This window comes from Ooceraea biroi, chromosome 9 (genome assembly GCF_003672135.1).
Source record: "Ooceraea biroi isolate clonal line C1 chromosome 9, Obir_v5.4, whole genome shotgun sequence".
Lineage (NCBI taxonomy): Eukaryota > Metazoa > Arthropoda > Insecta > Hymenoptera > Formicidae > Ooceraea > Ooceraea biroi.
Genome location: NC_039514.1, coordinates 7,690,331 through 7,715,168, shown reverse-complemented (window position 1 = coordinate 7,715,168; position 24,838 = coordinate 7,690,331). Strand labels below are relative to the sequence as shown.

Below are 24,838 nucleotides of genomic sequence, written 5' to 3'. Positions count from 1 at the left end.
GTTCGATCCGGTCGGGACGATAAGGGCCCCCGCATAAATCGTGCTGCAAGAGAGCGAGGCAGCGTTATCGAGCCAGCGACAGTATGGCCGAGCGCGCAGAGCGGGCGCGGACCCTGATAAAGTTCTGTCATTTTTATCGGCGAGTCGCTCGCAGGTTCGTTAAAAAAAAAGGGGGGCAGGAGGGCGAGTCACCGGGGTCAGGCTCGTCAGGCCGGATTACCGGGACGCGGCTGGCTTTGCGAGGGCCTCGCGCGATTATCCGCGCGGCGACAAAGCGTCGCGCAAATCACATTTTAGGAAGTCGCGCTCGCAACTACCCCGGTCGACCACCCCTTTTCGCGACACGTCTCGATAAATTACGACGCCGCGCCGCGATCGATCCCTTTGTTTCGGGTGCTTCGTTTACAGCGCGCGCCGGCTGCTAACGAGGACGGAAATAAAACCGTCCCGATTCCCGTGAGTCTAATTTCATTGTCGCGTGGACGCGCGAAGCTGCACTTCGCGTTTATTTGCTTCGATAACGCGCCGTTCCTGGGGACGATCGAACGCTTTTGCGGCCAATCCGAAAAGACGAAAAGCTGTCCGCGACAGCGGCGGTGTATTAATTCGGTATTTGCTGTAGCTGGGAAGTAAGTGATTTGGACGGAACATCAGCGCAGAACTCTCGTACACGAATAATCTTTCCATCAAAAAAGATTAACGGTATTAAAAGAAATGTTACATGTCTGTATTTTTTCGTACGTATGTACTCATTTGTACGTGCGAATCTCATTTTCCATTTATTTTTAATTAAAAATTGATACCATTTATGCTATCACACACAATTCATACTTATTTTTATAGATTTAATTTAATTAATTTAATTAATTCTACCTCTCCAACATTTTCATAATTTTATAATTTTTAATTAATAATTAATAATTTTAGTTTTTTGAGCACCAGAAATGTCTATGTTATACGCATTATAAACAGCATTTGTAAACAGATGTTGATATCCCGATTAGAAAGCTTAAGCGTCAAGTCAGCTCGTACTTCTATCCACCCGCGCCGCGCCGTTCGTCTCCTTTTGTACGTGGAAACGACATCCGGCTTACAGTTCGGGTAACATCCCGGGAAATTTCACATCAATTAACGACATACCCTCCGTTGGCCCACCCGTCGTTAGCACAGAGAGAGATCTGTACCGCTCATAAATTAACGAAACAATTAGCCTTAACGCGCCGTCGTCGGAATCTTATGAAAATGCAGGGACAAAACGCTTCCCTGGTCCCACACGACTTCCGCGGTATTCGCGTTACGGTGGTCCCCTGCAAATTCCGCCCGTGGAAACGGCCAAAGGGGCGGAGGAGGGTGGCGAAACTGGCCGGGATTACCGGGCTGGCGGGTGACGACGGAAGGCCAAGGAGTGAGTAGGGAGTGGAGCGCGGGGGTGGGCGAGGGTCTAACATTAGAATTCATGCGGAGACATTTGCGGTCCGGCTCCTAACGACCGGGTGTAAAAAGCCGGCCGAAGCCGCGAAGTGGAAGACGAAGCGGCGGTCGCAGCGGAGGCAGCTGGAGACGAAAGCAGGAAGGACGAAAATGATGGCAGGGGGTGCGGTTATGCGGAATGAATAAAAAATTATGTGTTTGAAGGGAAGGAAACGAGGGGGAAATGAGGGTACGCGCGTGAAATCACGCGCGGTCTCGCGCCGGCGACGAATCGCGCGGCGGGCCTCGAACGTGTCTCCTGGGAATTTTTCACCGCGCACAATGCTCAAATTTTTACGCATCGCGTTCATAAGAGGATTTCCCCGGGCCAGATATGTGCGCGAGAAAATTTTCATTTCGCTTACGGAGGGTTTCTAAAGGTGGGAAAGGAAATAATCAATGTTTAGGGCTGTTAATCGAGAACGTTGCGATTGTCTAGTCTTAGTTACTTTTATCGATAAAATATATCGACATAAGAGAGTGGCAAAAAACGTGTCAAGACAGTAAATAAATTAATGCAAGTTTATTCTTTAGAAACTTTAATCTCCCTCGTAATTAATAATTCCAGCTTCTTCCCGTTGTTGTAACTTTAGAGCGCGGCTTAAAATTCAGAATCAAATGATTCGTGAAAGATTGAATGCAAAAATTCGTTACTTATTTGAAACCGCATTACGTGTGTGTATGTGAAATAATAATGATGCTAATGGCACGCGCAATAATGGAAAAAGTACATAGTCGATTATACAGAATAAATAAGTAATGCACGATGCGGTCAATTGATATGGAAAGTGAACCGTGGAAGAACGCGAAATCGGGCAGATGTCGCGGGCAGAATACCCGGATCGAAACATATATAGAAGAATGGATTGAATTGCTAAACGGTGTGAGCGATTTGTTTTTTTTTTAGTGACGCGCGTGACATTTTGAAGATTTCAACCGCTAATTAACGTAACGCGACCGGCGACAGCAGACAAGCAGTGAAAGTTTTAAAAATTATAACAGTGAAAAAAAGAGATGGTGACGCAGTATGAATAAAAGATTACGCAGCTGAAGCGAAATAGAGTGAGCGGGTGAGTTGCAGTTTTAGCGCGCCGCAGTTACATCACCGGAAAATTTAATGCGACGTGTCCGCCATAAATGTTTACCCTTTTAATAGAAACGTGTTACACTTTAAAATTACACGTTTATTATTCCATCAATAATTTTCGTCTAAAGTGACTTTTTCGCCCCGTGCCTGCTCCCCCGCCGAGCGAGGCATACAAAATAATACGCGCGAATCGAGAGCGTGGCAGAACGTTACGTTACATAAATTTATCGGTATACCAAACGCAATCTGATATCTGAGCGCATACAATAATATCACGAGCAATTACGTTAATTATCCCGACCTCGCAAATCGGCAGGTAAAATTAGACGCCAAAATGGAACGCTACCATAACGAAGGGGATTATTTGGTACGTGCGTTTTAGATACCGCGGCGCGCTTCTGCCGAAATTACATCCATCAGTCAAGCCGCGGCGGAACTCTCGAGACTCTCCGAACTCGGGCGAGCAATTTTTCACGTGGACTTTGCTGTAACGAGATTTGTTTATTTGTGAAGTGAACCCGCGAAACTGCAACCGCGACGGATGTGACGAAACGCACGTCAAGCCGGACAGAGAAATGGACGATGCAACGGAGGATGCTCACGAGGAAGAGGAAGAGGAGGAGGATGAGGAACGTGGGCAAGCGGAATATAATATAGGCGGTACCCGAGAAGAAGATGCAAATGTACCCATACCTATTTATCTGTGGAACGAACTCTGGACAGAAGTTATACGAGGGGACGAGCGACGGGATGGAAGTTATACGAGCTTGCGCTGAGTTAAGGACGAGCTTGAACTTTCCCTAGTCGGAATGCGCCTCGGCTCGGTCGCGGGAGCTCGAGCTCGTTAGGTATATCCGCGCTCGTAAGTACCCACGATTGCATGGAATCCAAATAAGGATGGAGACTGGAGGATACAATCGCGAGATCCCTGCCATTGTGGGGAATATATCCCGTCTTTTCGCGACGTTGCACGTTCGCACGACGTACTCGTGACTAATCCGGCGTATTGTCGAATTGCCGTCGAGTTGCGCCGCGTCATTTTTGCCAGCCGGAAAGAGACCGGCCAATAAATAACGCGAAATCGAGTGAAAACGGAGTTTAATTGCATTTCCAATCGCCTTGAAACGCGCAAACATTAGCGCGAAACGTTGCTCGCTAAGGTTTCGCTGGGAGTTGGCTCGATAGTCGGATAGTTTTTAACGTAGACATTGTTCGCGAGCTTTTTCCGTGACCCAACGAGTTCGCTGCATGCTCGAATAAACCATTCCGCAATACGCCGTCGAGTTCCGACAAAGGAGCAGTAAGTGAAATTCGAGTCTCTCGTCATGAGATGGCACGCTTTGTGCGAAACGCCTTCTAATTCTGGCGACAAGAGTTCCTACCGATCCCCTTCCAGTCGCCGTAGCTATCCCGCCGTAATTAATGTACCACGGTACTCCTACCATCGAAGGGAGGATCAATTTTAAGTTTAACAAACGAGCTTGTAACGTCGCAGACAGTGAAGCCGACCCTCGTCGCTCTCGTTAACTTTCGCACCGCGTTATAATCATAAATTGGCCAGCGGGAGAGAAAGAGAGAGATGCAGTATGCTGGATTATCGGTGATCAGCCGTGGAACGTGCTACTTTTCCCTCGATCGATCGACCTAAATGATCAGAGCTGGCTTTGAACTCTCTTTCTCTCTCTCAGGGTTCCGAATCCGATAATGCTCCAAAGAGAATATTATGTATTACAAAAGACGACACGAAACTATTCTAATTAAAAAGTTTGTCTGACGTACGCGTGCATAAGTTTATAGTAAGCGGGGGTGCGTTCGTGCGTGGGAGAGACGTATTTTAAATAAATACTTTCAGTTAATTATATACCGGGGAGCATCGTTCGCAATTATGTTTAAGCTTCTCTTAATTAAATTTAATTTCATGCTTTATCATTTGCGGAATGTTCGGACGATTTACGAGTTTGTTTATCCCGAGGATATTCCGGAGATATGATATTACAGCACGGTTATATTCTCGGCGAAGCAAACAGCACCGCGCTGCGTCAACCAAAGTTATTATGTCTGCTTTCTTTGTTGCTCCGAACGTTTAGCTCGTTGAAGTCGGCAGGCGAGCAAAGCACCGAGTATAATTCACTCCGTTTGATTTATCTCCTCCGATTTATCTTGTTTGCATGCCCTTTTTTTCCTCTCCGCGACTCGGAGTGCTCCGCGTAGCGCGACATTGCGAGAAAGATCGTTTCAAGAAGAGAGAGCTCCGGCGAACGTCAAACGGCGGCCTTTCCGGGTCTTCAAGCCTTCCGGGGCTCTCTTTCTCTGTCTCTCTCTCTCCCTTCCTGTATATTAATGTCGTAAATTACGAACGCTTACGTCCCTGCCGGTCGCGTTCTTTGGCGAGTGTCTCGCGAAAACGTTGCACGGATTCAGGATGAAAAGCGTTTTATGCCAGTTGCGCACCGTCCGACCAAATCCAATATATTATCCAGTACGAAGAAGGTACATGTACGTGTGCACCTGGTACGTGTATGTGCATCTACTCTTGAATGAAATCATCCCCTATCACGACGCACTTTTCCGACAACTGACAAGCATTTTCATACCATTCAGCACGAAGTTCTCGGTAAAGAGCGCGCCGGAGAGAAGAGCTTTCGGTAAAAAGCGCTTCAGACGAGGCATGAGGGAGAAAAAAAAGAGAGAGAGAAAACGAAGAAGAGAGGGGGGTTTCGGTAAAAACTTTTTTCCCCGATGAAATTGAAAAGCTCGTCGCTTGGCGGAATAAATGTCGATAAAAATCATTTCTCTTCATGGGACGACGATCGACCTTTTTACGTCAACGCGTTCGATTTCTGAACTTCGTTTTAATCAGAAACGCGTGAGCTTTGCTCCTCAAAGACGAGCGACCGCTTTTCGATCTGGCGATTATTAATACCGATGAAAATTGATCACCTGGCGGGGGCACTTTTCAATCATCAATATTAATTAGTCCCGCGAAACCGCGCACAAATTACGAAAGTTCGTCCGGACACGAGAGAAATCGGGGACAGGGGGGAAAGAAGGAAAGGAGAGTAAGCCTGATGGCAAAGATTGTGGACACGGGATGCTGCTTCGTTGTTCCTCTAATCGTTGTTGCCTCAGTTCGCCTGTAAATCTGTGCCCGGATTAAACTTTAAGTTTTTCTGACTGACGTCGCTATTCATTTCCACTTAATCGCAAGAAAACACCCAACTCGCTCGAGTAAGTTGGGGTTAATCGATGACTGCCCTCGCGCTTATTCATCGGGAATAAAGCGAGTATATTAGTACAATGAGAATTAAGAATTTTTCTCAACTGCCTCGCCAACTGTAACGAGTCGGTCAATCTACTCATTTCCGAACATTCTATTAACTTCACTTTACATTTCAAATATGAGACATGTCGCTGAATATCACTTTTACAATTCTCTATATTTTATACATGATTATATTGTGCATATCTGCGAGATTCGTAGAACGTTTCTACTCACTTGTGCACTCGTACACCCTCAGAAAGGATTTCTGATAACAAGACGAAAAATATTCTTGACTAATTTAATCGTATACAAGTATAAAAAATATGAAAATAAAACAATTTTTAATTTAAATCAGTAATTTCTATTCTTCTCTCTCGAATTAAATAAGATTGTCTTACTGTCTTCAGACAAGAGTAACATGTACAAATTTATCCTTATATATTCTTGTATGTAGAATAATTTGATATTACCGCCACTTTATAGTAGGCTTCGTCGATGTCGACGCGTCATTTTCTCACAGTCGCTCGTCGACTCGGCGCCGTCCTTTATTCGGATAAAACGGCCAATATTTCTGTGTTGCAATCGAAAATCGGGAAAGTGTTTCTGTTATTTACAATGAATAAGTGCAATGTAAGTAAGTATATACAATATACTTACTTGAGAAATAAGATTCGAGATAAGACATTTCCATATCTTTTGCACTTATTCATTGTAAATAACAGAAACACTTTCCCGATTTTCGATTGCAACACATAAATATTAGCCGTTTTGTGCAGATTCTACAAATTCTCTTAGAAGAATAGAATAAGATGTCTTTTAGATCTCACAATATTGTGAAATCAAGAATATTTTGAACTTGCTAGAAATTTGTATCTAAATCCTTCTGAGAAAATGAATGAGATAGCGCCAAGATTATTTGAATCTAGATTTTCGAATTTTCTATTGAAGATTAAAATATGCTTCTTTTCAATAATAAATATGATTGTCGCTATAGCGATCTTATTTTATGATAGATTAAAGAGTAATAGCATTAAGTCCAGAAATCTTTTCTGTGGGTGTAGGATTGTTACAGTTATAAACGTCGTCACGTGACCTCCTTAATTGTCGCAGAATGTATCGATCCGCCATCGATCCGTAAAGTTCAGGTGTCGAAGAGGGGGAGGGCGAGAAGTACCGTTAACGCGGCTTGCAATTACTCGCGGAGAACCTAATTATTCATTCCGCCATGCCGATTACGTTCATTCAATCATCGGCATTTACGGGCTGCGAGGGCGTCGCGACGCGGCCGAGGGATTATCCAGCCTCCGATAAGATACTTCCAGGCCGATTTTTCTCCGCTTCTGCATCCAATCTGCAGTTCTTATCGATTTCTTATTACTTAGGGAACGGTTCCCCCCCGGTTTCCGCCGGCTCGTTTCTTGCGTCTCGCGTGACTTTCGGAGAGTGAACCCCCGGGGGGTCGTTACTCGCGCGTTTGCACCCCGGTCACCCCTTTTATCGCCCCGTCCACCCGATCGTCGTTCATTTCGCTAATCTCCGACGAAGGTACCGAGATCGGCGCTTGCCTTTGTCAGCACATTGGCATGATCGAATCGTCCCTCCTTGGCAATAGACTCGTTAACGTTTTACTGCCCCTCTGCCCTTTTTCTCCGGCGAGTCATAAATTTGATTCCGATAAATCGGTGCGCCTGATTACGCATAGTGCTGGATTTGTTTTCTAATATGTTTACGCAAATTTCATTTCCATGGGCGCAAGCCGACTGAATCCGTTTCGCGGTGCGGTAGCATCGCGACATCGCCTTTGTCATTGCGCAGAATTAAATAGTTTATTACGGCGCTGCGAACACTGGTGGAAATTAATTATTTTGCTAGCCGTAGGATCAAATCGCCGATTAATTAAGCGTCGCTACTGAATTAAACCCATTTCCAAACGCGCAATTAATCGCGCGCATTGTAGCGCGAATTAGCAGGCGCGGAGTAATCAATTATCAATCGACGCATCACGTGCTCGTTTATTGCGCCCCAAGACGACAAACTCACGTGTCAGCAACGAGAAGAAACGTTGGAAACATCTCGAAATTGCATCAGAGACTCGATCGTCGTTCGCGATCAAGACTCGCGGCCAACAGGTTTGAGCACGCGACAACGCGAGCCAGCAGAAAGGACAAGCGATCGGAAATAATTCCTCGCAGGCAGCTGCTGCGAGAGAGCGCAAGATTCCAAAATGAGAACGACTGTAGTCTCGGGGTGGCTCGCCGCGAAAGTTTTAAATGGCCGGGGGGCACGGCAAAGACTCGCGGCGTCTCCCAATCTAATTCGAAAGTTTTAAATCGAAAGCGTAATGACCTGGCGTTCGCCCCCGCTCCCCCTCGTCGGAGGGTAGTCGCTCGCGACGACTCCCCCCTCGTCCGTCTGATCGCCCGATCTTAATGTAAGAACCGCGGGCTAAAGCTGACACGCGCGCAAACGACGGAACAAATTCCGCGCTGTCCGCCCTCGGCGAGCCGCGTAATTCGTTAATTGAGACCCGAATCGAAGCCGTTTACCGCGGCAAGCGCGTATTTTCCAAGTGTCGATTACACCGTAATTACGCGCGCAACCGCATAAAGGACAAATCGCATTATGCCGGCGAGCATATGGCTGATTCCACATATCTGTCATTTGCAAAATATAAATTATTATATGTATATCTTGCGTGAAACGGCGGCAGAGTACACTCGCGTGGCATTTAAATCGCATTTACGCCCGTGCGTAACCTGCGTGCGTGTGGGTGGGTGATGCAAATGCATTCGGTCCCTTTAAATGTAACTGGCGTGGCAGAGCGTTATTTTTCGATTTGCACAATGTATATTTATACACTTTCGCTTTCGCGCGGAATTCGGAATTCCGTCGAGTTGCGTTGCGTTGCGTGGCGGCGCGGCGCGAATCGACGTAACGATCATTACGAGTCCATTCGTCGTGGAAACTGGAATATCCGAGCGATTCGCGCGGAGATGCGTGCTCCTTCGCGTAGGACGCCGCGTCTATTCCCGTAGATGCATTCGAACGCATTAGGAGCATCTTAATTTACGCTGATGAGCTTCGATAATCCGCGTGCAAGAAATTAGATAAGATAAATCTCTAAGTAGCGCGTGACAGGTGTGATATACGAGTGCAAAACTATGCCCGAGTCAATTCCCAGGGAAAATTGGACCCGCGCTGGGCGGGTTTCTCAAACTACAGAATAATGTACGTTTGCATATTGCGTGTCTGCGCGGGTAACTTTGAATGGGCCCTTAACCTGGACAGTCAAGCCACACCACGTCGCTTTCCGTGAGAAATGACAATCGGAAATGACGCGTTCTCAGCTACCCCAGAAGCCTGTCTGCTGCCTCGGTGGGAACAAATAGCGTTTCTCCGCGAGTTTACCGAGTTTTCGTGATATCGTCGTCACCAAGTAACATTGCGGCTTAAACATTTTCCGTATATCTCGAAAACCGACACCACCGAACTCCGGCTACGGTGTAATTTACGCGATTACCTCGGCACAATGCTGCGGCAGTGCCGCGACACTCGGTGTTATTAACGTGACGTTATTAATTTTTAAACGGCTGCGATTATTTATATCTTCATCGTGAATTCTTGCGGGGGAAAGAGAGAACGGGGGATATCGTTATCGTTTATATTCGCTCGATTATTTTTATCACCAATGATTTACCGATGCATTTTTCTCGCGTTAATCGCATGCGAAGGTGAACATCTTGAAAATGTCGATGCGGGAGAGGTATAAATCCGCGGCACGTTCCCGTTTCTCGATGGCGCTATTTCTGGGCGACGAAACCGACGTATTTTTTATTCCCGCACCATGATATATCTCTCCGTGACACGCGGAGGAGTCTCTTTCGCGCGCCTTGTACGCCCGCGCTATCCCCGGGTAACTCGTCAGTTTAGACCGCTTTTATGGCGAACGGTTTCCCGGCGATACTGCGTGAAAAATGCTCTTCTGCATGAACAGGGAACTCCGCCGAGAGACATTACCATTACCACTCATCTGGTTACCGGAGAACCGGAGAATCCCCTCATCTGTCGTTGTCGCCAGGCCAAGTCGCGAGGAGCGAAGCGCGGCGATTCTGCGCGGCCGCCGGCCGCGTGTAATATATTCATTAAATAAGTAAAACGACGCAGATTCGCGGCAAACAGCCGTAAAATAAAACGCGGGAGAAAAGACGGGGGACGTGCGTGAGTGATACGCGAGTGGGAAATATAATAAATCTGAATCTATACGCACACGCGCGCGCATTCCGCTTCCGCTCGGATACGCGTGAGTGATATTTATATTTCACCGAGTACTTTTACCCCGTGCGTGGATACAAATTTCATTTATACGCGATTAAATAAAATTGCGCAGCCCCCGCGTTTCCAAAGCCCATTTACAATTATTTGTATGCCGATAATTAAAATATGTAAATATTTTGCCGCTCACTCGGTGAGACAAATATCGAAAACCTTCAAAATTTTATTACAAATTTTATTACACAATTTTATTATTATATTTGCGTGCGGGGTGATATTTTAATATAACGAAACACGAAGCGATCTGATGCATGCGCGCGTGTAAACGGTGCGACCGAGTTAATGATGTTTGATTCGAGTCGCTAATTACGGAATCCGCGCGGCAGCGTTTAAAGATCGTGTACGTAAAGTTTACCGTAAGTACGGGCGTCGCGGAAAGAAAGTTTCCCGAAAGTCCTGAAAGTTGCGCGGCATCCTTGCGTTCGCATTTTGTAATAAAGATATACTCGGAGACGGCGACTCCTCATCGGTCTCGCTTTTCGTCGACCTCGTCGTTGTGTTTGCCAAAGTAACGCATACTTTCGGATAAACCGCGCGGGAATTGAACGCGGCCTCGCACCTGACGTCGCGTGCAACTCGACGGAAACGACGTCAAACGGCATGGTAGGAATGTCTTCCTCCCAGGCGACATTGTCTAGGTTTACCTCGGGATTCTTAAAGTTGAGAATCCCGCGCTCAAAGATTAAGATACCCTGAAATCCCCCCGAGTCTTCAAACGGAATATCCCCCCGCCTTATCCAACTCTGCATAATATTACGGAGCTCATTTTTTAGAATGCCACGGCATTGGTGAATTTTTTATTTACGACGGGGAATATCACGATGATGAAAGCGTGAGTCGTAATTTAATTTTCATATCTCGACGGCGTAAACACGTGCAAATCGACATTATTCTCGTGTATTTGAGTATTTGTTTAGTCTGACGTAAATCCTCAAAGGAATCGGACTCCGTTCGTCTCCGCTGTATACGTGACACTTTGTGTGTGTGTTTGTGAACGTTTAAATAAAATATAAACTTTCATATATAGATATTTCAAAAAAGTGACGTTTTTAATAAACATCGTGTCTACTTTTTAAAGAACGTTTCAAGTCTAAATCTAAATTGCTGCACTTTTCGCTACCACAATATTTTAATTATTTTAAATAACGTTTCTGATAAATACATGTACATTACGCAAATGAATATAAGAGATATTTGTTAGAAGAAATTGTTAGACCGTGCGATTTCATAGTAACAAGCAAATATTTACTCACTTACGCAATGCAATTTCAATGCACTCTTCGAGCAATTATTTAAATTACATTTTAATTAAAATGAAAACGTAAATTAACTTGGGCTTGCATTAATAAACCCGTAAACATTGTAACCACCTTTATCTTTCGTTCTCGTCACTCACGTTCGCGTGAGCCAATGTTTGCACTTGGATTTGCTATGCGGGCGTGTATAATCGCGGGGTTTATCTCGCGTCTGCTTTAGGATAAAGGGATAGAATATTTTTAACGTTACGTCGAGAAGCAATAAGGGGAAAATAACAGCGAAAACAATATAATTAGATGAAACCAGTAAACGTGGCCTTTATCTCCAAAATATGATTTTATCTAATATCAAAGTCTACACAATGTGTTCAAAGCAAACCTGATCTATTGACATGAAAGCAAATATTTAATTTAGCGATTTACTAAATTAAATGGTGTTTTAATTAGACATATCTGATTAACATTTACACTAACGATATTATGAGCTGATGGAACATAAATTTGCATGCATAACATAAATTCGTAATCAATCTCGAATACTTCGAATTCGATATAACTGAGAGTTCAATACATTATACATCGATTTATCGAGATTAATATCTCGTAATACATATCTGGTTATCATTTCATAGCCAAACTATTAAATAGCGGTATTAAATAGCAAATATTAAAATAGACAATTGTAATATATATAGATATTACTAACATACATACAATGCAGTTTCATAACAAGTTACAACAAAATTAAATTCTGAAAGAGGGAAAGAGTTATAGTGTACCGAAAATCGATCACATTAACAGCTGGAATTAATAATGTGGGCTGCGAGGGACGCAAATGTCGTGAAGCAATATCTAATTCATGGACTCGGTCAAACACGATCAAAAAGAATATCTTAAGCGTGCAAATCGGTATGAAACGAAGAGGCGGACGGCGCCGGCACACACTCCTTGTGAATGTACATTATAAATTTGTAATCGTCATCGACTTTTACCCACCATTCGCCAACAACGACGACGACGACGACGACGACGGAGACGACGATGGGCCGATGTTTGCCCCGGGATAAACCGCGCGGGAATAGAAGCCTGGGATTCATCTCGCGTCTGGTTCAGGATGCGGGAAGAAGGGCGCGAAAGCGTGGAATAGGTGGCGTGGCGAGGGCGGGCGACGAGGGATCGCGGAAGGGTATAGGGAAAAAAGGCGGGAAATACCCTCGGGAGCCCTCGGCAGATTTATGCCGGCCCTGGCTGGCTGGTTGGCTCGCTGGCGCCCCGTATACATTCATCCCCCTCTGTAGCGAGAGTGCGGGGATGACGGGAAGGTTACTCTTCCTCTCTCCTGATCTCCTCCTCTCCTCTCGCCCCTGCGGGGCAAAGGATCTTGCAGGATATTATACGATATGCACCGAAAGTTGATAGATGGCTATTACGTTCCGCTAAGACGAGCGTAGCACGCCGCCGCGAAAATTCTCTCCCTCAGGATTCTCCGGTTCTACCGTGTGATTTCTCAACGGAAAAAACTCCCCCGTCCGCGTTCCACCACCAGCACTATCACCACCGCCGTCCTCGTCGCCGTTGCCGCCGTCATCGTCGTCGTCGTCCCTACGCTCGCAATAATTTTCGGTTCCCTCGATGGCGACCCTTCCGAAAAACCCGGTCGGCCTGCAGGGGATCGTAGGTGCCGTGCCGTGCTAACGTCAGAGGGATACGTTATTGAAAATATTAAGGAGCAGATTTATTTAAGGATATTCCCCTTCTTCATATTTCTCGATTCGTCCACGAGTCGAGTCCCCGCCACCCTCGTTCGATACTCGATACTCGTTCGCGTTGCGCTTAATGGGAAATTATTAATGTGCCCGTGTGCGCGCGCGCGTGTATTGATATAAGCGGATAGACGCGCGATTTCGCGCGTGGAACAGAAATATTCTGCCTTTCTGGTGTCTGGTTTACGCCCGACGCTTTTCTATTTCATCGGGCTTCGAGAGTAATGCCCGGGCGAATATAAATGAAGCGTATTGAAATGAAAATACATGCGTCTATCCATGATAAAGGGAGAGACGGTCCAGTCTCATAATGATTTTCGATGTCCATTATCTGTACTAGGAAAAGCCACGGCTCTCCATCACACATCTGCTTAAAGTTGGATAAATGTTATTAAAAAGCGAATATAGTGGGAGGTCTTTCACGATATCCGTATCGCACGGCAGATCATTTCTTTTCCCTTTTTCTCCTCCCCTTTCCCTTTTTTCATCGCGATAGAGTTTTTTTCACCTTTCTCCCATCCCGCGAATGACATTTGCTATTCAGCAACTCGTTTCATATACGCGATGGATAATTAATAACCGCCGATTCATCAGGCGAAATATCAAATTTATGAAATGTAAATCTCTTTGATCGTATTCACTCGTGAATACTCTATCGGAGAAATTTCCAATAATATTAATCCTAAATTTCTCTGGCGACTGAATTATTATATTATTATTTCGTAGATACTATTGCATAATTAACACGCGCACACGCTCGCGCGTTGCTATCAAATGTCGTAAATATCGACGTTCCATCCGGAAACGGAAACACGTAAAAATATCATCACGGAGTGATGCAGGAGCGAAGTTTTTCTTCTTCGCGTTTTGCAGTAAACGGGAAACCAGCGGGCCGGAACATTATGCGGGAAGCGACCCGACAATAGATTCGCCGGGCAGAAAGCAGTCTCGCAGCGGGATTATAACGGGGTCTTGATCCGGGTGAACCGAGCAACATTAATACAATTAACGGAGCTTTGCTAAGTACCGTAACACGGCCCCGCTTGCCCCTTGGACTTGGCCCAAATAGCCGAGCCGCATCGCCGCGACGAATCCGCGCGACTGTCGGCCGCGGATTCTACCCACGAATTCTTGGGTTAATAGAATCGCAACCACGACGACGACGTCGTCATAAGCGCACGGCGCCGGGAAATCGCGCGAATTAATCGCCGCGTTACGTACGGATCGTTGTCGTGAACGGAAAATCACCGCGAATCCCATTCCGGCGTAATCCCCGTTCCCGGCGAAAATCGTGCAATTTGCGACGCGCAATCGGCCAAGGGTTTCAGCTATCGATCTACTTAGGCGGAGCTGTATATGCCGGTTAATAAGGACAGAGGGCGAGCATTAGCCGCTTACTCGGCGCGAATGACGGTTCATCGATTTATCGGTAATACGGCATGGACGCGCGTCAGCGAATCCGATCGGGTCACCGTACAATCGTAAAGTGTCTTTGTAGCGCGGCGCAATAACTGCGAGTTCGCCGATGATAGGAGACACCGGTATCTTTGGCACCCGGAGTGCCCTTTGTCTTTCTATACCCGCTTCCGGTTCGGGACGGACTCGCTCGACTTCAAAGCCGGGAGACCGCTGTAGCACGATTGGACCGACGCCCCTTGGTGAGAAGAGAAGCCGTGAAGCGGTTTGCGAGCCGATCGATCGGCTCTTTCGAATTTCGGATGTACGCGACGAGCGACAAAGTGAGAGAAACTACGACTACGATGAATCCCGAGGGATTCCCGGGTAATTCGCGCGAGAGCGCTCGCGAGAACATCGATTCGAGGCGCAAGGGACGCGGAACGTAATATTCGGTAGATACGTGACGTCGGCGAGCGCTTGCGAGTGGAAGCGGAAGCTTCTTTCCATCGAAATGATATAAATATGATATAAATTGCTGCTTTATTCGCACACCCTCAGACAGGATTTCTGATAACAAAACGAAAAATATTCTTGACTAATTTAATCGTATTACAAGTATAAAAAATATGAAAATAAAACAATTTTTAATTTAAATCAGTAATTTCTATTCTTCTCTCTCGAATTAAATAAGATTGTCTTACTGTCTTGAGACAAGAGTAACATTTATGCTTATATATTCTTGTATGTAGAATAATTTGACATTAGCGCCACTTTAGAGTAGGCTTTGTCGATGTCGACGCGTCATTTTCTCACAGTCGCTCGTCGACTCGGCGCCGTCCTTTATTCGGATAAAACGGCCAATATTTCTGTGTTGCAATCGAAAATCGGGAAAGTGTTTCTGTTATTTACAATGAATAAGTGCAATGTAAGTAAGTATATACAATATACTTACTTGAGAAATAAGATTCGAGATAAGACATTTCCATATCTTTTGCACTTATTCATTGTAAATAACAGAAACACTGTCCCGATTTTCGATTGCAACACATAAATATTGGCCGTTTTGTGCAGATTCTACAAATTCTCTTAGAAGAATAGAATAAGATGTCTTTTAGATCTCACAATATTGTGAAATCAAGAATATTTTGAACTTGCTAGAAATTTGTATCTAAATCCTTCTGAGAAAATGAATGAGATAGCGCCAAGATTATTTGAATCTAGATTTTCGAATTTTCTATTGAAGATTAAAATATGCTTCTTTTCAATAATAAATATGATTGTCGCTATAGCGATCTTATTTTATGATAGATTAAAGAGTAATAGCATTAAGTCCAGAAATCGTTTCTGTGGGTGCATCGTTACATTTATTTGTGTTCGATTACGTGGTTATAGGTAATATAGGGGATGACAGTAATGGTCGGGGTTACAAATAAGCGCTGAGCGAACGACGCTGCGGATGGATTTCAGGTATCTCGCGGCGTTACGGTGAAGAAAAATGTATAATACAATATATCTTCATTACAAACGTGTGTGATAACTGTTATCGTGAAAATTCACGCTCGCTACGCTCCGGTGTAAATCAGGATAAGTGACACGTAATGGCTCTTGGGATAATTCCGGAACTTCTCACACCATTGAGTACTGGATGGCACCATCGAGAGCGAGCGACCGACGAGCTAGCGAGAGAGCGGTCGACTGCCGAATCGCGCAGTAACATAACAATGAGACAATTTCGCCAACTTAATCGCGTGATTGAACGGAGTTTAATCACCAGATTGCAATTGACCGACGAGCATGGTTAAATCGAGTTTCATGTCGCGGCGCCGCCGAGCGACATGATTTCGCGACGAGCGATCGTCTTTCCCGTCTCGAAATCGTCTCGAAAACTCGGCGGACTTTTTTTTTCTATGGGACTTACACGGTGGTAAAATAACGATAATGCTCAATGCCGATGAAAACGCCACTTCCGCAGCCGCGAAACACACGTCGATGCTAATCGAGCGGCTTTTGTCCCGGGCACGGCGCCTCCTTGGAAGCGGTCGATCGCGATAGCTTCTCGGTGCACTCTATCGTCCGCACGTGCCTCGTAGCGCCGGGAAATGGAAGCGTTTCGCCTCTCCGGCAAGGTGGCGAGATCGGTATCTGCACGCGGTGCCATAGAAACGAAACGTTACTTATTTCATATCCGACACGGGCCGCGCGAGCTTGCGGCGTATTCAATGGCGCGGAGATGTCGCGCTTTCCGGCACGTACGCGCCTCAGCATTGTTGATAAGTCACCCTGGCTGTGACACCGGTACAGATATCGCGAACAAAACGCGAAATCGATTTCCACCCCCTCATGAGACAGAAACGAAATTCCGCGCTCCACGCGGGGGCGCGCGCGCGCGCGGACATTTCAGACACTTTAAATGCAGTAGTGAAAAATTGTCCCGGACAATCCGGGGGAATATTCGCAGCGGAATTCGATTCACTCGACTCCACTCGGGGATCGCTCGAGTGGAGCGCGAGCAAGCGAGGCGACGATCGACGTTTGAAAATGTCTGTGAAATATTTAACGGCCTCCGCGAGTCGTTCATGATTCAGTTTCCTTGCCGAGTACGTCGTCGACGTGCGAATAACTGCGATTTCCGGGGAAAAATGTCGCACGCAGGGCGCGACGCGCCTTGGATCGAATAACGATTCCGAGCCGATGGAGGGATCTGTATACACTCATATACTCACTGAGACGGGACAGCTTGTAGGCGTCCGCGGTGTTGATCACATCCACGAAGGCTTGCAGCTCAAACTTGCGAGTGGTGACGTTCTGATTGTGATTCCTCATCGCGAACCTGAAGGCGGACTGCACCTCGTCGGTGCCCTGCTCAAAAATGGCACCTGCAAGCAGAGAAGAGCACCAATGATTTTTCAAAAAAATACAACTGAACTGAATTATTCAAATGTTATCTCGCGCAGCGGAGACGCAGAGCGTGATGCATCCAGAGCGGAATATATAGATAAACGGACGAGCGAGTCACGAAATTTGAAATACGGCGTCCCGATAGCTGCATATATGATTTAAAAAAAAAACGCGTGATACGCGCGAACTTAATAAATGTCGAGGGGAAACGCGATTATCTCGCCCGTCGTGAAATCGGATGTGATAATCCGGCGCGACATCCTGTATCGGATGTCTGATGTGCGGCGCTCCGTTTACTACCGGCTTGCGTATAGTGCAGTGGTAGCAGTCGGCGTCTGCTCAGACAACGTCTGCATACGAGGCCCGCGTAATTACACCGATCCACTCGGCGTTAATAGTCGGTAATACGTACCGATATTAATGCCGTGTTGCTCGCCGTGTAATTTACCGTAAACCGAGACACGTATCCGATAACCCGGAATTGATAAGGGATCGGGCGCGATACGCGCGGTGTCGCGCACTCGAAATCGAACGACACGAAGGACTCGTTTGCAGGAGGCTTGCGCGCGGGATCCGCGATGAAAATATCGATGTCGTCGCTCTGCAAAAATAATACGGGCCGCACGCATTTATCAAGCTATTTATTCCACGTCAAACGTATCGTATATATCCAGATGCCGGCGTCAATGCGGTGATCGATGATACGCTAACGCGGTATGCGTCGTATAATCGAGTAACTGTCAGCGCTGAATACTGCACTTTGTGTCTTCGTTATTCCGAGCATCCGGCGTTACCATTAATATCTGGCCGTGTAGCCAAGCCGGCCGCGAGCACGGATTTTCGTATACATAAAGTGTAACGCCCGCCGCCTCCCTTTCTACCCGCGGGAGTTAGTCGCGCGAATTGGCGACGCTCGCCCAAGGGGCGAGCAACGAAGGCGTGGGAAAGAGAGAGGAACGAAGAACGGGCAATCGTGCAAATTGACAAACTTGTATCGAAATAATTTTCGTTACGACTTTCCAAGTTGTAACGTCGCCGAACGTCGCCCTGCCCGGGAGCTGTTTTTCCTCGCCTCCGCGCAATGAGAGAACTTTTCACGCGGCGCGCGAATAAGATACGCTCCGAAGTGTTACACGATATTATAGCGCCCCTTTTCTCGTTTCATTTCTTCCCACTTGCCGCCTGTCTGCCTACTTTCCCGTCTACTTGCTCGCTCACTTGCTTACTTGCCTGCGCGTATGCCCGTCACACATGGATGTTTCTTTTGCTTTCATGAGAGCATCTAATTTCGTAGTTGCGCGCCGCGCCTCGTGAAATATCGGCGGCAAGTTTGGAACAAAGTAGTATTACGATCCACCCCGGAAATCCCGCGGCCCGACAGTAAACTGGAAGTGGACAGGATATCGCGCCGCGACGTGATTTCATACTTTGAAGGCGCGCGGAGTGATATTGCCTCACGCGTAATCCGCGCAGTTATTAACTCGTCGGCATTGTACGCGATGAACAATGCGCTGGACAAAGAATTGGCCCTACCCTTCCTCTCTCTCCGTATGAAAATTACGCCGTTAGATGCGCGGATGATAAAATACACGTTTTCGTTCTTTCTCCGCGTGCGTGATCGCGGAAACGGCTCCGCAAGGAGATTTGGCTCTGGATTATTCAACGAAAATAATAAATCTGCTTTCGCGTATATTAGTCTCTTAAGGGTGTAACACGCACGCACACATACGCACGCTGTATAAATGCAAAATGGTGCGCGAAAAAGGCAGCGAGCGCGGTGTTCGCAGTGATTAGCCACGCGAATTCGCGATATCGCTGCGGATCCTCTATCAGATCGCATTTTCCATCCCGATAAAATGGAATTACGGTGCAGTAGAGTTCCAATTAAAATTGCGAGCATTAAATACCGAGCATTGGTGCGCGGACAACAATAGTCCCGCCGAGTAATCTTGCCTTTTAAACTGCCGGGCGCGTGTCAAGACACGAGGCGGACCCGTCGTTTTACGAGGCGCATAATTTTATTATCTCGCTGCGAACGTACAGGGACGGGAGAAGAGATACCGCGCGGCAATCTGAGCCATTATGCTCGTTGCACACGGGAAAACGCTCGCCGCGGAAAGAAGCCCATTGTAACTCGGGCGACACGGCGCGATTACACCACAATAGCGTCGCTAATTTCTTGTAATTGATATCCCGGGAAACGTAGCCCCGCTTATAATCTGCCTGCACCCTTAATTCGCGGTTTACCTCGAACGGAATTCTTGTTCCTTGAATATCCGGCGAGATATTTAAATCGCCACGTGCGAGCGGATTACGGCGCGGCATAATCGGCCCGACGATAAAAGGATTATTATCGCGCACGTGTGCCTGATAATTAGCGCGTGTTGTAAGCGATTAATGCCTTTGGAGCGGTTTTGCGCCGTCCGGGCGAGACGGGAGATTAGATCGGAAGAGAAATGTCCGTCATACGTGACCCGTGGCTAGCCCGTGATGTCGGGATACCATTCGATTAAAATACTTGAAACGATGAATCGTAAAAAAAGAAAGAAAGGACAAAAAGGGAGAGAGAGGATTAATCTCCCATTCTCCGGCAACCGCGTGCCCCGCATTGCTTGCCGAAACGAGTTCGCTGAATATCTTCGACGATATTAAAATTATTTTACATCGGGACCGCGAAACGGTTTTACCAACCGGAATGAAAATCGGCGTCAGCGAAACTGCAACCGCGTAACCGGATCGCGTAATTACAATAAAATCCGCAACGCCGCATTGCTGGCAGCGTCACATTAAGCTAATATTAATTAACCGGCCCTTCATTTGCCGTGTCACGAGCAGAAATTCGTGCGTTGCAAAAATTCCGCCGACTGCGGAAGTAATCGCAACAAAAGCGCGGGCCACACAGTACGGCCACGCGAAAATTTATATCGCAATTTCGGTTCCTCGCGCGAACTCGTCGGTGGCTGGAACAATACGTGCGTCGCTTGCGTCGCAGATGGCAAAGAATAACGTCGCGCAACTCGCGAGGATCAAAGGTGCGTACGTGCACCGCGTGCTCGTTACGTCGGCAAGTTTGACGAGTTGCCGCGATAAACCTGCATCACGGAGTGATATAGGTATTTATGATGCATCCTAGGAAACTTGAGCCAATATATTGGGCTCGCCCTTAAATGCGACGCGCAAAACTTGGCCGGTAAATCACCGCGCGGCGCGCGCTTACTACATCCGGCGTATTCTTATTACCGGACAGCGCGGGAGCCGGGGCGGATTAATTCAGCTCGCAACCGTATAATTAAACGACGAATATTGCCGTTTGCTGCAAAACCGGCGTACCGACCGCTAAACTCGATTTGCACGACGAGGGCTCGCTTTATATGCAAAATATGGGGCTATCAGTTTCGTCCCTGTGTGGACACGCGCATGATAATTCGCCCCATAGCGGACAAAAAGGCCTCCACCAGGGCGAGTGCATCCCAGGTGCTCTTCGTCCCTCCGCTGCACGCACCCGCGCGTTTCCGTTCCAACTTCAGCTCCACCGATTATCCCCCGCGTAACCCCCGCTCTAAACGCGCGAGTAGCTACTTCCGTTTATCACCTCCGACGAATCGTGCACGAGTTCCATCGTGGCGAGGCCGGCAGATAACAAAAGGCAGGAGTCTCGGAGTTGTCGACTCTCTCGCCCCGTGCCTCAGACAATATTCCACCCCGCGTCACCCTGTCGTGCGTAGGCAGATGTACTGACGGGTATCGTGCACCTGATACGTCAGTGCTTTTAAACACCGGGCCAGGGTACCTGTGTTTATCTCCGCGCGCGTTGACAGGTGGAGCGCCGCCGCGCGTCTATTGATTGGTGCCCCAGCCTCCCTACCAGTGTCTCACCCTCACATCGATGCCCCCTCCACTCGTGCGGCAACCCCCTGCTGCGTCTCCTCGCCCTCCAGCCCTCGTCTGGCTTCTCTCTTCATCCCCGTGCTCTGCATCTCTCTCGGTCGCGCGCATCCCTTGCGCGCTCTCTGCCTTCCTCCGCCATCCTCCTTTCTCTCTCCTCTCCTCTCGGCGTGTCTTCGTCTTGTCCGTCCCTCTCTGTTTCCTTTACTCTCCTCTCGTCTCTCTCCGTTCGTCGTTATTTTCGTTCTCTCGGTCTCTCCGCAGCTGTCTGCGAGTCCCTATCATTTTCCCCCGTCCTCCTCGTCCTACTCGCCGCGCGCCGTTCTTCGTTTTCTCCTCCATGTCGACCAATAATTCGCTCCCTTTTTGCCCTTATTTTCTCTCTTTCGTTTCTCGCCCGCATACTCGAGAACCGCGGAATCTCCACTATTCCCTCGTACGTATATACGCTCGCTCCTCTCTCTCTCTCTCTCCTTTCCTCGCTCGTCTTCCGAACTCCGACGCTTTCTTCCACCCTTTCCCACGACTCCTATCAAAGCCGTGGTCTCCAAGCCGATCGCGCGTGCTCTCTCTTTCTCTCGTTTTTGCGAGCGCTCGTTGGAGATTTTTCCCGATGCGCGCGGCTTTTTCTCCCGCGGCTGTTATTGTCGATTGAGCGATGCGTCGCACCCGCGATGGCAGCCGCCCCCGTAACGGCGACTCCAATACTTAATAAGTATCGGAAAGCTCGAGATGAATGCTATTTACATCGGCATTATCCGTAAGACCGTGAATATGATATTGGAACGCGGGCTGACAGTAGCTGCGGCACTCCATTATCCGCCGTGTCTGACTCGTGACGGGCTGTGACCACTGAGCAGGTCCGATTCAATCTGCAAGATTTAAAATCTCTCGTCTCCTCTCCGTCTTCCGAAGAAAGAGCGTGCATTTGCATATCTTCTTCCCCCGGTCTTCGAATACGCGCGAGCGACAACGTCACTCTTGACGCTCGTCACGGGACGCGGAAACGAAATTACATTAAGGTATTTCCATTGATATGTACATGTAATTAACCGCGTCGAGTCTCGGCGGTAGTCCATTCGAATCATACAAATTATGATGGATTAGCGACTATGGAAATTCCGCGGCGTGCACATATCCATTTTCATTGTACGTCACGCGGGTGTTGCGACCTTTCACCCGGTTTGCCGCGCGGTCTGTGAAATCCCTCCACCCTCTACGCGATTAAAACGTTTCGCCGCCGGGAGTTCCGCAGGCAGCTTCGTGTGATTCCAGTCACGACCGAAATTATATGGAGAAGCTGCAATTGGCGGTACACGCAAGTGACTGTGACTACGGATGGTCCAAACAATCCGGAACTTGCGCGCGACTTTATCACGATCGTTACGCGATTGTATCGCGAGCGATGCGCGCGCGATCGCGCTGCGCAAACTTCGCAGTTACGTAATACGATATATAATCGCACGGACGCGGGAACGGCGAATCGGGGAATTTAGATAACGAGTTCGCGGTTAAACTCGCGCAAAAACGGGACGGTCCGCACGCGCGGTCAAGTATCGGGAGAACCGGCGCTTGATTCGCGCAAAATCAACACTCCGCGCTTTCCGCGCGGCCGAAATTGAAATTATTTTGTCGGCCGACGAATTGAATATCGACCACGGCGCCACGGTGGTTCAAGTTTTTTGTTCCAGGCGGACGTGCGCGACGGGCAATATTCGGTGATGCGCGTTGCATGTCGTCAACCGAAAATTCGATTGCCGGCCGTGTCTGACCTTTGACCGAAACCCTCCGCCGCCACACAAACCATTAAAACTTGCCTCAACTTCCCTCACGCGATTAGAGTTCGCAACCCTGTAATTGAATATCGGGAACAATATAAACGGTCCAGTTGGCAGACCAAATCCTGACGACGACGCCAACGGAATCTTTAATCGCGTGCGATTTTCCCTTGCCGAGAGAAAGAAAGAGAGAACGAGAGCGAGAGATTCGTCGTAGCGGTTTGTTAATCGCGAAAGAAACTAAAGTTGTCGGCACTTTTTAAATGGATTTAACTGCGCGCTGCGAGATTTCCGATATAAAAGCTTGCAGAACATGCTGGCCGTTTATTTACAAGATAGCTTCTTCCGGTGGCTCGCAGAATAAACAATTATAAACTCGTTTCGTTCAATTTCACCGGGATATGTCTGAAATATTTCCGAGATGGAACGTTCGCGGCTTAATTCAACAATCGAACGAGGGCACTCCTGTTCGCACGATTTCCATCGCTTTTTGCAGGCATTTCCACGTATGATTTAATGAAATATTGCATTAAACGGTTCTTATTGAGAAATAACTTGACCGGTGTATCGACGCGTTTTGCTGCGCGCCCCGATTATTCAGATCCATTGTTATCTACGTTCTCTTATACCACCCTTATCGGTACCACCACTGCGCTTGTAGCACCACCAGCTTGGGCTCCCACTCGTATTTATGATACGTTGAATATCCGTGCTTCGATTTCAGCGCGTTTATCCCTGAGTTATTTGGCAGGGATAATACAGTATTTTCGCGATTATTCAATGACTGCCATACGGTATCCCTTGTTCTTATCGGCTGTTGTACAGAAGTAACAGTCTACGTGCGCCGCTACGATTGCATCGATTCCCGACGAGGTGAGCGCGAATCTGCGAGCCGATCAATTTTAGGCAGACCGAATCGATAAGAACCCACGTGCTCCTTTTCCGAAGGAGCCTTCCCGTCGTTTCCCACCCCCATTCGCGCAGGTAAAAATGCGACAACGGGGTACCGGCTTAGTCGCGTTTGATAAAACACGATCCTTTTTGCGGCGCGCTTCGCCTGAGGATAAGCTCGCAGGCAAGGATGCGTCTGGCCGCTTGTTAGCCGCGCGTTTTAAGCGAAATAATAACGTCAGCGACGGTAATCCCGCAACGTCCGAGCTCGCGGCGTGCGACGCGGATTCGCGCGTTCTCCAGCGAGTTTTAACTGGCCAGCCGTCGCAATCCGCCCCGGCAAACGCCTCGGCTAATCACGAGTCAGCCCCGCGACAAATCCAATTCAACGACAATGACCTAACGAGGTAACTCGATTTACATCCATACCAGATATCCTCGGAGGAGTCCGAGATGGTTCGAGGAGGATGACGAGCGCGGACAGACCGCGCCGAGACGTCGTCTCGTCCTTTCCCGCCCCCGTTCCTCCTAGAGGCAAGAGGGTGATCCGATATTGTATCCCCTAAGATATTCCGGGGATTTAAATTAAGTTCTTATCCGCAGATATTGAATCTGCTTTATGTTAATAGGGCGCGCGCGCGCTTGCTGCGGCGAGAGAGCTCGCCGAGGAGAGCAGAGAAGAGAGAGATGGGCTGAAAGGGAGAAAGGGACCGAAAGAGAAGGTTGAATAATTTCGGAAAGCTCTCGAGAGCGAGCGACCGGCGACGAGGTAAGAAGAGTGCCGTCTTGATTCGTTTCTTTCCGCTTCTGGTGGGAAG

General features: G+C 47.7%; 1 protein-coding gene across 4 annotated transcripts in view; it reads right to left on the bottom strand.

The window, feature by feature from the left end:
* The window catches only part of LOC105279016 (glutamate receptor 1), a 260,017-nt gene that overhangs the window by 104,634 nt on the left and 130,545 nt on the right, over window positions 1-24,838 (bottom strand). For all 4 annotated transcript variants that reach the window (XR_003406990.1, XM_011338535.3, XM_011338536.3 and 1 more), the window contains exon 2: window positions 17,292-17,444. Coding sequence is in view for 3 of the 4 variants with exons in the window: in XM_011338535.3 (XP_011336837.1) it covers window positions 17,292-17,444 (153 nt within the window). In the remaining variant the exon portion in view is untranslated. The remainder of the gene's footprint in view (window positions 1-17,291; window positions 17,445-24,838) is intronic.